General features: G+C 39.0%; 1 protein-coding gene across 1 annotated transcript in view; it reads right to left on the bottom strand.

Moving 5' to 3' along the window:
• Nucleotides 1-12,831, bottom strand: part of dst (dystonin) — a 152,559-nt gene that overhangs the window by 55,520 nt on the left and 84,208 nt on the right. The window contains exons 39-53 of the mRNA XM_088352010.1: nucleotides 12,670-12,822; nucleotides 10,954-11,187; nucleotides 8,961-9,770; nucleotides 8,668-8,844; nucleotides 7,733-7,856; nucleotides 7,448-7,656; nucleotides 6,280-6,597; nucleotides 6,041-6,207; nucleotides 5,802-5,958; nucleotides 4,421-4,547; nucleotides 4,232-4,282; nucleotides 3,825-4,060; nucleotides 2,662-2,791; nucleotides 2,266-2,465; nucleotides 779-1,277 (exon numbers count right to left, since the gene is read on the bottom strand). Coding sequence (XP_088208136.1) covers nucleotides 779-1,277; nucleotides 2,266-2,465; nucleotides 2,662-2,791; nucleotides 3,825-4,060; nucleotides 4,232-4,282; nucleotides 4,421-4,547; nucleotides 5,802-5,958; nucleotides 6,041-6,207; nucleotides 6,280-6,597; nucleotides 7,448-7,656; nucleotides 7,733-7,856; nucleotides 8,668-8,844; nucleotides 8,961-9,770; nucleotides 10,954-11,187; nucleotides 12,670-12,822 — 3,592 coding nt within the window. The remainder of the gene's footprint in view (nucleotides 1-778; nucleotides 1,278-2,265; nucleotides 2,466-2,661; nucleotides 2,792-3,824; nucleotides 4,061-4,231; nucleotides 4,283-4,420; nucleotides 4,548-5,801; nucleotides 5,959-6,040; nucleotides 6,208-6,279; nucleotides 6,598-7,447; nucleotides 7,657-7,732; nucleotides 7,857-8,667; nucleotides 8,845-8,960; nucleotides 9,771-10,953; nucleotides 11,188-12,669; nucleotides 12,823-12,831) is intronic.

The raw sequence follows: 12,831 nt of genomic DNA, 5'->3' as shown, positions 1-12,831 counted from the left end.
GAAGAAAGTAAGAAAGTTAATTTAAAAAAACTTGGTCTACTGACAGGAAAATCAAATGAAATCTGATATGAATACACAGTATTTAACAATGATAAATATGATATCATTCCTGTTTTCATTTGATACTTAAAATGTTAAGGTAATGGGACCAAAATAAGCTCCGGGTTATTTCCCATCAGCCTTTTTTATTTTTTCTTAGAATTGTTGATCTTGAATTCATGGTAGCCTTATAATTGCATGAACAAAACAAAATAAAATGTCAATCCATCAATCACTTTTCAGACTAAGAAACGCAACTCAAAGTGCTGTGTGAAAGCATCCATCCATTATCTGCAACGCTTATCCTCTCTAGGGTCGCGGGGTAAAAGCATTCAATGTACAATAAAAAATATTTTTTACGGTAAATCCTATTACCCAACATCCCTGAACGCCAAATACAGACACACACGGAAAAAAAATGGGAAAAAAAACAAGATGTACAAAATTAAGAAATTGATAGGCCGTCAAGTTACTGTGTCAATAAACAATAATATATAAAAAAATTGAAAAATGTCGATTAAACTTTAAACAATTTTTTTCCGCCTAGCCTTTTTGCAGTCTTAAGTTCAGATGCAATTGTTAATAAATACTAAATAGAAAATATGTTCTACTTTCAGAGAAACCTCATATGACGCACCTCACCTTTATGAAAAAGTAGAATTTGGGATTCAGGAGCCAGTACATTTTTTCCCTTAACTGTTGCCACCTTCATACAATCCAAAAGATAAAAATATCAAACCTGCTTTGTCTTCCAGCTGTCGGAGAGGCTTACTGACACTTTCCAGCTGCCTGTCTAAGTCAGCTTTGAGATAGTCCTCGGTCACCATCGCCGTGAGAGCCGCATGAACATCCTCGGCCTCCTTCAGCCTCGCTCTCTCCTCTCTAAGCTGGACCGAGATGTTGTGGACGTCCTCCAGTCGCTTCTTCACCGCTTCTGGCTGAGTGCTGCTGGTCTGGTTCTTTTCGAGACGATGTTCAAGCTGAGTGGCATTCTGGCTGAGAGTCTTAAGCAGTTCTTGAAACTGTCCCGTCTTGACCGCAGCCTGGTCGATGAGGCCGTCACGCTGGTCCAGCTGTCCTATGAGTCTTTGCCATTTCTCAGTGACTGCAGCTAGCTGTTCTCTTACTAGTTTCCCGTTTGAGGGATCTTGGTTATCTGACGAGTTCAAAATGGCAGACGCAGCTTCCTTGAGTTGCTCGAACTGAGGCTTGCGGCTCTTGAATTCATTTTGAAGGATCTAAATGAGAAATAGGAAGCATATCCAGATGGATCTTTGTGGAAACTGACATTGAATTTATAATAGATAATTTATCTATTAGAGAATTTATAATTTATATTAGCCTGTATTGTTATTGAGTGTACACCGCTGGTTTAAGAGAGCAGCAGTTTGAAAAGGTGTTAGCCAGTGTAAGTTGATAACGTATAATGTAGCAAGAGCAGGTAATGTCCTCCAGACTGGGTAGACCAACTGATTATTTTGGAGCTGTGATGATGGCTCTTTGTAAGGTTTGTGATATGCTTAAACAAAGGAGTTGTTAGATTTGGCTGCTCAGATATTAAATAGAAGACCTGAGCTGACCTGCTAGCTTCACGCCTTCATATCAACAAGCACTCTTGAACAGTTTGAACAAGTTAAACCATTAGCTCACTACGGGCTCCATAGACCACCAATCTTTCACGTTTTAGGACAGTCCTAAACTTGAGATTGATGAAACAAGAAAACCTGAATAAGAGTTCCCTGTAGATGGGGTTTACGACTCATCCCCGTGTCTCTTTTTGTGATGCCACATGCACTGTGGATTTTTAGGACACTAGCTTCTTAGCCAAATGGGTTTCCCTGATATCTCTCAAGAAATTGAGCTGCTGCTGGGCCTTCCCTACCACAGCTCTGTTATTGGTATACCATAATAGGTCATTGGAGAAGAGCACGTTCACGTATTTAAAAGAATGGACTCGCTATCAAGTCCCCATCGATAATGAGTAGAACTGGGTCCGTGCGCTTAATCCTGAAGTTGAGTATTACTTCCTTGGTTCTCGTGGTGTTTAATACTAGTTTGTTTTCCAAACACAATGCGGTCAGTGTCTCTGCGTCCTCCCTGTATGCCGCTTCATCCCATTCTGAGAGGAGACCGATCATGGTTGTGTCGATGGCGAACTTAACAACTGTGTTAGGGTTTAGGAGGTTAAGCCATGTGTAAACACAGATGTAGACGGAGAAGGTTTACCTGAACTTGTTGCTTCTGCATTTTCAGCATGTTAGGGTCAATGGAGAGCGGTCCAAGGACACTCATCATCAGCTCCTTCTCCGATAGCCACTGACCAAGCTGTAGCTGAGTGCTTTGGACAATGTCCAGGTTCTTATTGGACTGCTCCAGGTGCTGCTTCCGCTCTGACACCGAACCGCTGATGTCAGCCCAAGCGGCATCTACAGAGATGAGTCAGCGTCATTCCATTAGGTGTCCGCACTTCACACTGTGCAGCATTTGGCTACATCAATGTGATAATTTGATTTTTTAAAAACAGGTGCAGTTATATTAGGAAACAGGCAGGGTGCATTCTAGACATATCAGAACTCAGGCTCGCCCCAGAGATATTCGATAAAAAAAGAATATATAGCTTGCCTATTTCTTCCAACATCCGCTTCCATCTGTCTGCTTCTGGTGAGTTTGGATGAGTTTTAATCAAGTCAATGAGCTTCTCCCTCAACTTGTGGAATTGTTCTTTCTTTTGCTTCATGTCCTCTTCAAACACCTGAGAGAATTTACAGACATTATCTCTGAAGTTATTAGGCGACAAAATGAATTAAAAGCTTCTTGTTTGTCTGGACTAATTCCCCCAAGTACTATATTTCCGCACCATTAGGTCAAGCGGATTACAAAGCCCACCACCAAAAAATAGTCTTTGTCATGTATTTTTTATACATAAGGCTTTAGTGCACGAGGTTACTGTGTTGATTTGTATATAATTCCTGGCCTATTTATACAGTCACAGTATATATCAATGCAAGGATCGGTGAGCCGCTGAACATAACTGCGAAACATTATATAACATTATATGGGTAGTGGCAGTCAGAGCACAGTCACCTAAACACAAGTGGTACAGATTATACACGAAAAGGCATTAGATAGTGTCCTTTTTATAACACACTATTTTTACTCCCGCAGCAGAAACACTGATTTGTATAGTGCCATTTGTTCAGCATTCTGATGGGTTGAATAAATCTTGTTCAGCATTCCGATAAAAAACGTGTTTACCTGTGCGCCAACAACATTGCGGTTTAATATGTACTGAAAGGATTTTGCGAGTATTTTGTTGACTTTGTGTTCTCCATTCTCTAACATCTGAAAGCAGCACAAAATGCACTCTGCATGTCAGTGTTGCTGGCACTGAGTAGAACTACTGTGATAATGAGATAATCTTTACAATATGGCACAGTATGTCATCTGTACCACTGGTGGTCTAGTAGTAAAACGCACTTACCACCACTACCTGGGTTCAAAACTCGTGTTTTAGCGATTTTGGTCAGCAATGAAGCAGTCATTGCACAAATTGGTTAGTATATATCAATAAACCTTGAGTATTAATGCACGCCTATAAATGCTGTATGCATTTTGAACCCTATCCACTGTATTGTGTGGTGTATATAAGGTGCACTTTCAAAAATTCTGGCCAATTTGGGTTTTTAAATGTGCCTTCTTGTCCAGAAAATATTGCGTGTACAGTATATGAAAAAGTCAATTAAAAACAAAACAAACTAGCAGCCATTTAAAAGAAGATTTATCACCTTCTGCTGCTCAAGTTGCTTTTTCACAGCATCTTTCTCAGTGATGCCGTTCTGCCAAGAAGCGGCCGTTTTTTTCATGTCCTTCAGCCACGTCATTATGTTTTCCGTCTCCGTTTTGACATCCTCTATCTCCCGCACAGATCCGTTCAGCTCAGCTGCTCGACTCTTCAGGGTGTCACCCAGACAGGAATAGCCTTCGTTGACGAAGGACATGTTTTGCTGAATCGTCATTAGCTCTGGGGAAGTAACACAATTCAAATATGAATAGCATGTTGTGTCTTGATTTTGTTTTTACAAGTAATCACATTACTGACATTGTTGTATATAGCATACAGTGCTACAACACAGCCAAACCCAAGAATGTTAATTACATTCAAATTGCAATCCCCTGAAGCAGCCTCAATTACCTTTATTGGTTAAGTAGGAATGGCTCGCTGGACCACCACCATTAGTAAGAGCTAATGCAGAAACACGAAGACAAAACGTAATTAAAAGTCAAGGACACTCTTACCGAGTTAGCAACAATGAAGCAACATCGCCGTGCAAAATATCATACATTTTGCAGATTCCTATTTAGAATTATTTGATGGGTTTACCTGTCTTGTTAGGGATCTTTGCTTTTGCAGGGGATGTGAGAATAGCAATGTGACTGCAGAGTGAAGATCCTTGGCAGTTCAAGTCCTGCACGGCAGGGCCTTTAGATGTCCAATCTTCCAACAATTCCTGCGGACCAATTTTGTCAATCAAGTGTGTACTGTTGCATGAATTGCAGCAAGATAGAAGATGAAAATTTACCTCAATTCTATGTGACTATACACTTTACGCTAATTATATAAAAAATATATTTTATTGTCACACATTTGTTGTCCTTCCTGTTATTGTCATCAACCTAATGTCACGATTTGACATATTTCAATAAAAATCTTGCCTACTTTGCCTCATTCCAAAACTTATGTTCTACTTAAAGGTGGGGTGAATCGTTTGAGGTGTCCTTAAAAAAGTTGAAAGTTAAATATGTTCTCTAATAAGTATGTGTTGTAACAATGCCCTACTGAGTTCAAAGAGCATTTATATTGTTTTCCACAGTGCCTATCTGTATTTAGCTTACTTGCATCAGAGGTGTTCAGGTCTCGCAACACATTAGGTAGGCGGAATGGGGGTGTCGGAGTGCTGTAAAGTGACTAAATGCTCGTCCTGGTGGGTTTTTTATGTTAAATTTGTTAATGTAGCAAGCAAATGGTAACAGTAATGAGAGGCCTTCAAGTAGAGTCCAAACACCAACTCAAATCCCAAGAGAGATGAAATAATAAGAGTTTATTTGAGCCCATCTAAAAAATGCACATGCATGCACGCGCATCATGAATAAGCTGTCAGGCTGCATTGATGACACAAGGTAGAAGATCCCGGCAGGGACTGAAATGGGCCAAATTCCGTACATCTCTTTAATTCCGTACATCTCTTTAAGATGTCCAAGTTTTCTCAGCCAAAAACTCATGAAGTGTCCAAAATGAATGGGTAGAGCTAAGAGTAAGTGACCCAGAAGTTCTCCAAAATTAAACAGAATTATCAAGTAACCCAAAAGTAACAGAAAGGTTACCGCTGTAAAAAAGGAAGCGACCTTAAGTGACTCAAAAAAATCATACCTATTCTACCTAAATGTCCACATTTTCCCACTGAAAATACTTCTAAAGTGGCCAAAATAAATGGACAGTGACTAGGAAGTGCTCTAAATACAAAAGCAACCAGAAAGTCCCAAAATTAAAATGACATGCTTACAATTAATTAACAAGTAAAACCAATATCAAGTTTCCCACTGTGGACAGGAAGTGCCCCAAAAGCCATACAGTAAGTTTTTTTTTCTTTAAATTAAAACAAATACTTGTTTCACAGGAAAATTGCCATATTCCAGGGCATATTGTACATTCTTTCCATCAAAATTTTTTTCTTGTCTTATTTCAATTGGTAACTGTGACTTACATTGACGATCTGGAGGTCCTTCTCCAAACGTTTGGCACTACAACCTTTCTGCACCACTGGCACCTTTTCAGTAGTCTCCTCCAACCACTTGCTTAGAGCACCCGCTGCAGACCTGAACTCCCCTAGCAGGTCGTGACAGGATGATACCTCTTCCTCCCTGCAGAACCGATGAGAAAAAAGTTTCATTCAATCATATACTTGGGATACGAAACATGTGGTGACAAGGAAATAGGAAGTACTTTTCTTTGACAGTGTCTTTGAAGGTACTGAAGATGTTGGTGAGGTTTTCCATCTTGCTCTGGATCTGAGCTCTGTTTCCATCTTTGCTGATTTCACACAGCTCTTTGGACAGGGTCTGCAACTTCTCTAAATTCATGGCTTGTTCAGCCATTTCAGATTTTGTTTTCTAAAGGAAAAAAAAAGAATCAGTTATTTCAGGCCCTTCAGCTATGCTAAACCCTCTTGTCACTCCACCTACTTGCGTTAGCTGAGAGATTTCTTCAAATGTTTTCCCCGGCCCGTCAGTCTCTTGAAGATCTTGCGAACGTTTCACAACGAACTGCTGGACATTTTCTGCTACCTTCTCAAACTGCTCCACTTTGCCTTTAAGTTCCTCTAGACGTGAAAGCTTCTGCGTGTGCTTCTCGCATGCATCTGTGAAGCGCTGGGAGAGGGCGTCCATCTTGGACTGCAGCAGGGCTGCCGAAGAGGGGTCAGCTGTTTCTACAAACGTCTTGACTTTGGATTTCATGGCTGAGATGCTGCTTTGACGACTAGCTATGTCCTGTTCGATGGCCTTTAAAAGCAAAAACAATGTTATTTTATTTTCTACAATTATGACATTCAGTAGACCATCATACTACGACAGTCTGTTCTAAGAGGGGTCGCAAAGTGAAATTGCTATATCGCAGAGGATAGAAACCTATGGCAATTAACTCTGAAAAGCCGGTGCGACAAGATAATTATGTCCTTAGACCAGGGTTTCTTGTTTGATGTGCATTTATTTTTACACAAAATAGTAATAGTAAATTATATCCAGTGTATTATACATGTATAAGATTAAAAACATTATAAATGTCAAAGAAAAACAAATTTAGTGGAATAGCAGGTGTATATAAAGGGACAAGGACATGGCAACAGTGGAGTAAAAAGGAAATAGATTTTTCCCTGCCTTGTCATGCCTTTAGGAAATGTTTCATTCCCTCCTTACTTTTACTATACTTTTACTACAGCCCTCCAACTTAGAGAGGGTAGCAATTTGTGTGCCCTCTTCAAAACTATGTTTTGTTTCCATTGGTATCATTTTTTTTGCTTCTCCTTTTTAGGTTCAGGACCCAGAGCAAACTAATACAGTACAAAAGGTATTGCTGACTCACAAAGTCTTTACTAAGCTCTTGTGATTTAGAACTGAACAGAGAGGCATTGTGAGAGGTGATTAAGCCAATAGTATGTTGGCATCTTCATGATGATGTGGGTCATACCAATATACACAAAAACTGCAAAATAACTTGTTGTTGATGTCATATAGTGGTGAAAATTCTGCAAAGAGGGTCTGGAAAAACACCGTATTCCACAATGCAAAGTGAAACTGTCGTACGCCGGGGGTGTATTGTACTGTATTGTACAAACAAAATAATAGTACGTACTGTTTCCTTGTTGAGCATGTCTGTGATGGACGCTGAATCCAGTGGAATTTTGCCATTTTCTTTCACGCTGGCTTCTACTCCCTCCATCCATCCCATCATCTCATCAAGTCCATCCTGGACACTCATGGAGCGAGTCAAAGTCATCTGCAACTTCTCATTGCGATCGCTCACAGATTTAGATAAATTGTCATAGCGCTCCACAATGTCATCTAAAGCACAAAAAATCAGATCTGCCTGTCATTGATCTGAAATATTAAGCATGTTTTCCTTCAAATAGACCCTCACCTACTGTCTCCTGGATTTCATCCAGGTTGCTCAGCAGGTTTCCATCAGATGAGATCAAAGAATCAGATGTTCTGCGTAGTGTGTCAATAGCAGTCTGATGTCCGCTCATCTGACCTTGTAAAGCCTGTGGATGAGAAGAGGTTCCTAATTAAAATAGTCATGTCTCTATTTACAAGCACCTAAAAAATTAAGGTTTTTCGATAAATGAGATTTATTTGGAACAAAAATCTTGCTTCACATTCGACGGAAAATTCAAGTCACGTTCATTCCTGGAAGCTACCACTAGAGACAGCTCATTGCTCGAGACCGCTCACTAGTCGCTCTAAAGTTCTTTTTGATGACACTTGCCTTGCGCAATTGGAACGACAGATACAAATCTCTTTGGATAAAGGTTTATCTTGAAAAAACTTTTAGTAAGTGGAAGTGTTGTGAGTACAGCTCAAAGGGCCAAAGAAAATGATTAATAAAACTAAAAGTTACAGTAACCTTAATTTTAAGTGTACAGTGAGTGCTTATGTATCATCAACAGTCTCATCTGTCACTCTTACTGACCCACTCACACCCCTCTGTTATGGCGATTTCCTCATAATAAACTCGCATTTTGTAAATATATTTTTTATATTATTATTGTATTTATTTTTAAATGTTTAATTACCATTTGAATGTGTTTTTAGTGATCAGGAAGATGTGTTTTATAGGTATTTAGGGTTAACTTTGATGCTTTAGTGATGTTTGTAAGGGACCATCATCTATATCAGAAAAATGTGCTTGTTATTTGAGAAATTCAAGTAATGAGCACAATCCTGGAATTGATTAAGCTCGTATGAAACGAAAGTAGCCACATTCTCAAGGACACTTGAATCATCTAATAAGGCTTCATACAAGATCTGTATTAAAAAGAATCTTATAAATTAAAATTTGTAATGTTTACTTGCCTTGGTATCCTCCAACTGGATCTGCAGAACTTTTGGCTCAGCTGCGATGGCCTCCGATTGCTGCTTCCTCCCTTCTTCCTCAGTAGCCTCAAGCCATTTAAGTAAGTCTTTACTGGATTCATCATACTTCTTATACTTGTCCACAACATCTTTGAGGTTGTTGCCCAGCTGATTGCACTGAAACCAAATGAAATATGTCACTAACCTGAACTGACCTTTTATCCATACAGATTTTTGTGAGAAGATAACGGCTGCCACCGAGTGGTGAACACATATCACTGCATCCAAATTACCTGAGAGTGTAGATTCTTATACCGACTGGCTGCAGAGTCTAGTTTATCCTTGACTGCAGAGCAGGTCCCTGAAGTATCCACTTGCATCAGAGTATTTTTAGATAATGGGTCAACCACTCCACATGCTTTGGCCACATCCAGAACTTTCTGACCCGAAATGGTAATGAAACGAAGATCGCCCTTGTGTGAGATGACGTCCTCAGAAAAGCTCCTCTGTCTAATGAGTTTATCATTGAGGACTTTTAAGGAGCCCGCTGAGGAGCCTAACTTCTCTTCTTCGCCCTCAGCTTGCTTTAACCAATCCTCAAACTCTTCACAATCATCATAAAACTTCTTCAGCTCCTCCTGGACACACTGGACCAGCTTCATCTGCTGTTCAGCCTGAGCGAGAGAAGTGTCATAGCGCCCCTTCAGTTCTGCGATGTTTTTCTGAAGTCTTTCCTTCTCCTCTGGGGACAGATTATTGGCTTGCTTGTCCAGAAGAGCTTGGGCTGACTGGGTGGCCATGATCATATCCTGCTGCTGAGAAAGAATTTCTTGATGGCGAGCTTTTACTCTTTCACACTGCTTGTCAATATCACTTTTCCCTTCATAATCACTTTCGCTCCTATGCAAAGAGTTTCCATTAGCGTCGTCCTTCTCTTCTTTCTGTAACTTGTTGATTGTTTCGTTAGGCAAGTTTCCATTCTGTTTGCTCAAATGGTCAGTTTCATCCAGGCTTCTCATATTTGTATCTCCAATGTTTGAAATCCACTCTAGTAGGCCTTCTATTTTGTTCTTGCTTTCTTCCAGATGCTCAACAGCGGCAGCCTGAAAAGATTCAATATAATTTTTGTTATACTGCACAAAAAGGTAACTCAAATTATTTTGTAATCTAAATTTTATAGTAGAAAAGATAAGCCAACACGCTCCCCTTCAACATAGACTTAGGCAGTGTCTTTTAACCATTGTGCCGCAAAATCTTGTCTAATGTGCAGCAGGAAATTGCCTCATTCAATCCCTCAAAAATATTGCCATTGTACATTAGATTTTCTTTCTTCCAGTGATCAGCCGAGTAACAACCATTCATCCATATCTGTAGGTGGCAGCAGATTACTATTTTTATTTATATGTACTAATTGACTGCTATTTAATAAAGTATTTTTTGTGAGGTTGTTTAAGATTGTATAGCAAAAATAATCCAATGAAGTAAAAAAATGCACATAAACTACACAGTAATGAAATGCCTGTGTGTATTTAGTGCCCCCTAGTGGTGAAAAAAATACACTGAAAGAATATGCAAAACACAAGTAACATGTTCTTAACATATACTTTTCTTGAAAAACTGGTCTGGAAAAGTGTTAATTTTAATTGACATGTTCTGAGGCTATTTATTGAATTCATTTTTGTTTGATGAGGCTGTTTGAGATTGAACTACAAAAACAATAAAATAAAATAAATAAAGCCCCAGCTCATAGTTTGGTTCATTTTAATTAGAAGTTTCTTATATTACTGAAATATAAAAACAGAAAAAAAATAAAACAGTTTTTAAAAAATGGTCAAAATAAATAATAGTTTATCTTGTTGTACTAGAAATTTAAGTGAAACATAAAATACAGGTGAAAAATATATCAAAATCCCAAATTACAGAAATTAAACAAAATTAATAACCTGTATAATCTCCTGAGCCACAGTGACCATACATGATAAAAAATGTTATAACTGTTAATTTAGGTAACATCGTAGTTACCGCTTTTATTTTAAAAAAAAAAACTGGTGGCAGGAATTAATTTTTAAACATGTTCGATTGACAGTGTGCCTCAATATTTTTTCATGAAAAAAAGTAACTTTTGTTAAAGAAGGTTGAGAAACATGGCAATAAGGAGTGTAAATGACAAGGTTAGGTACTGTACAGAAAAAAACATCCCTTGACCTAGCCACAAAAACAAGGCAGGCCACACATAACCCTCTTCCCCCAATGTGTATTAACAAATTCATTGAAAAACTTGCTGACCTTTTCACTCTCCTGTTTTATAGCAGTGGTAACAACTTTCTCCAAGTCCTTCCTTGACTCCTCAGCTTGCTTTTGGATAATCTCAGCCTTGTTTTTCGCCTCTTCCAATTTCATTTCAATGTCATCAATTTGTTCCGCTGTCAGCTTGGCCCGATTTTCCTCCAAAAATGTCTTTGTACCAGCGATGACCTCATTCAAAGCGGTGGCATTTGTCAACACGTCTCTTTGCAGGGCCTTGAGAATGGACAGGTGTGACAAAAAGGTAGACATTTTGCTGGTCAAAACAGTGTCTGAAAGTCATGATAAAAAGTGGACACCAGGGCAGACAATTTTGAAAAGTTGCCTGCCCAGCCATAAAGTTGCCCACCCCATTTTTCACAACTTGAAACACAATAAGACAACTAATCGCAAAAAAAAAACCATTGTTGCAAAGTATTAAGGGTTGATAATCAGACAATATAAAAGAACAACACTTTAAAATTAGGTTTATTATAAATCTATTTAAAACATTCATGTCATGGATATGACATTGCTGTTTTCCATCTGCCATCAGTATGTACCTGTATTTACTCATCTTGATTCACGCAATTTTTGCATTGCGTCGTCTGCTACAAGCCACGTGAACTCTTTCCACACTGCTTTTAATGTACGTTAACATTTTGTAGCATCATCAATTTTGTTAGCTTCTTTTGAATATTTCTTCTGGGGCTGAGGTTTTGGCTTGATTCCTAACCACTTATCCATTTTTCTTGTGTTCTCTGTGCGTCTACTTTGGAAAATGATATGCAAATGCACGGCCTTACAACGCTCAGGAGAGTCCGGAAGCACGAAGTTATTCGATGCAGGCTTCTGATTGGCTGCCGAGTATGCAAATTGCCAAACGTACCGAAATTTCCAAACCGAACTAAGATTTCGAAATCTGAATAAAGCACACGTTTGATTCGACAAAAAAAAAAAAAAAAAAGTTTTTTTTCCTTGAAAAAGTTGTCCGCCACCCGGGTGGAGAAATGTTGTAAGTTGTACGCCCGACGTAAAAGATGCACGCTCCGGCGTCCGAGCAGACGTTATTTCAGACACTGGTCAAAATCAGGTCGCGGCGGTGAGAATAGCGAAACCTAACCACTAGATCACAGGTGATACGGATAACATATGAAAAGGCATTGGGTTTTATCTCATTATTACACTACTTTTACTCACCATACAAGGAACAAATATTAGAGAATGAGGGAGAACCGAATTTTGTCATGAAAGATACAAATAAATGCAATAAAAAAATGAAGAGGAAAACAATTCTTCGGTGTATCTGATAATCAATCGAACTTTGCAGTAATATCCTTTAGGACACCGTTTTCTCCATTGTCTAACATTAATTTCTGGCACGTGAATAAAAAGAAGTTAAAATTTAAGGCCTTCACTGATAGTCTAGTGTTAAATGTCTTCGCTCTCAATGCAGTGTCAAAGATTCCCTTTGCAAACATTATTTAGCGATTTTGGTCAGTGATGTTTTTCGATTGACCAATCATTGCAAAACTGGAGAAGTATACTGTAACGCACACGTAAAAATACTGTAAGCATTTCCAAATCTAAATAAGACCCACCTGGTTATTAGGTGCATTCAAATTTCTGGCCAATTTGGGGTTTTTCGGTGCGCCTTATAGTTCAAAAAAGACCTTACATATAATAGATTCCGAAATGACATGAAAGAAAATGTCATACCTGGTGTTCTTGCTGGTACTGCTGGAGGTCCGTGACATGCTCGGCATTGTTAGCCTGCTGTTGGTGACCAATCAGACGGTTTTCGGTCAATGTGAGACTGTCGCACACTTCCTCTAGCTTGTCTGCAATCTCTTGACGCCTTCCCAGCACAGACTGTAAAGA

Source organism: Urocampus carinirostris, chromosome 13 (assembly GCF_059441175.1).
Source record: "Urocampus carinirostris isolate Australia breed hairy pipefish chromosome 13, RoL_Ucar_1.0, whole genome shotgun sequence".
NCBI lineage: Eukaryota > Metazoa > Chordata > Actinopteri > Syngnathiformes > Syngnathidae > Urocampus > Urocampus carinirostris.
Note: the sequence above shows the minus strand (reverse complement) of the source record. Positions and strands in the feature narration are given on the sequence as shown.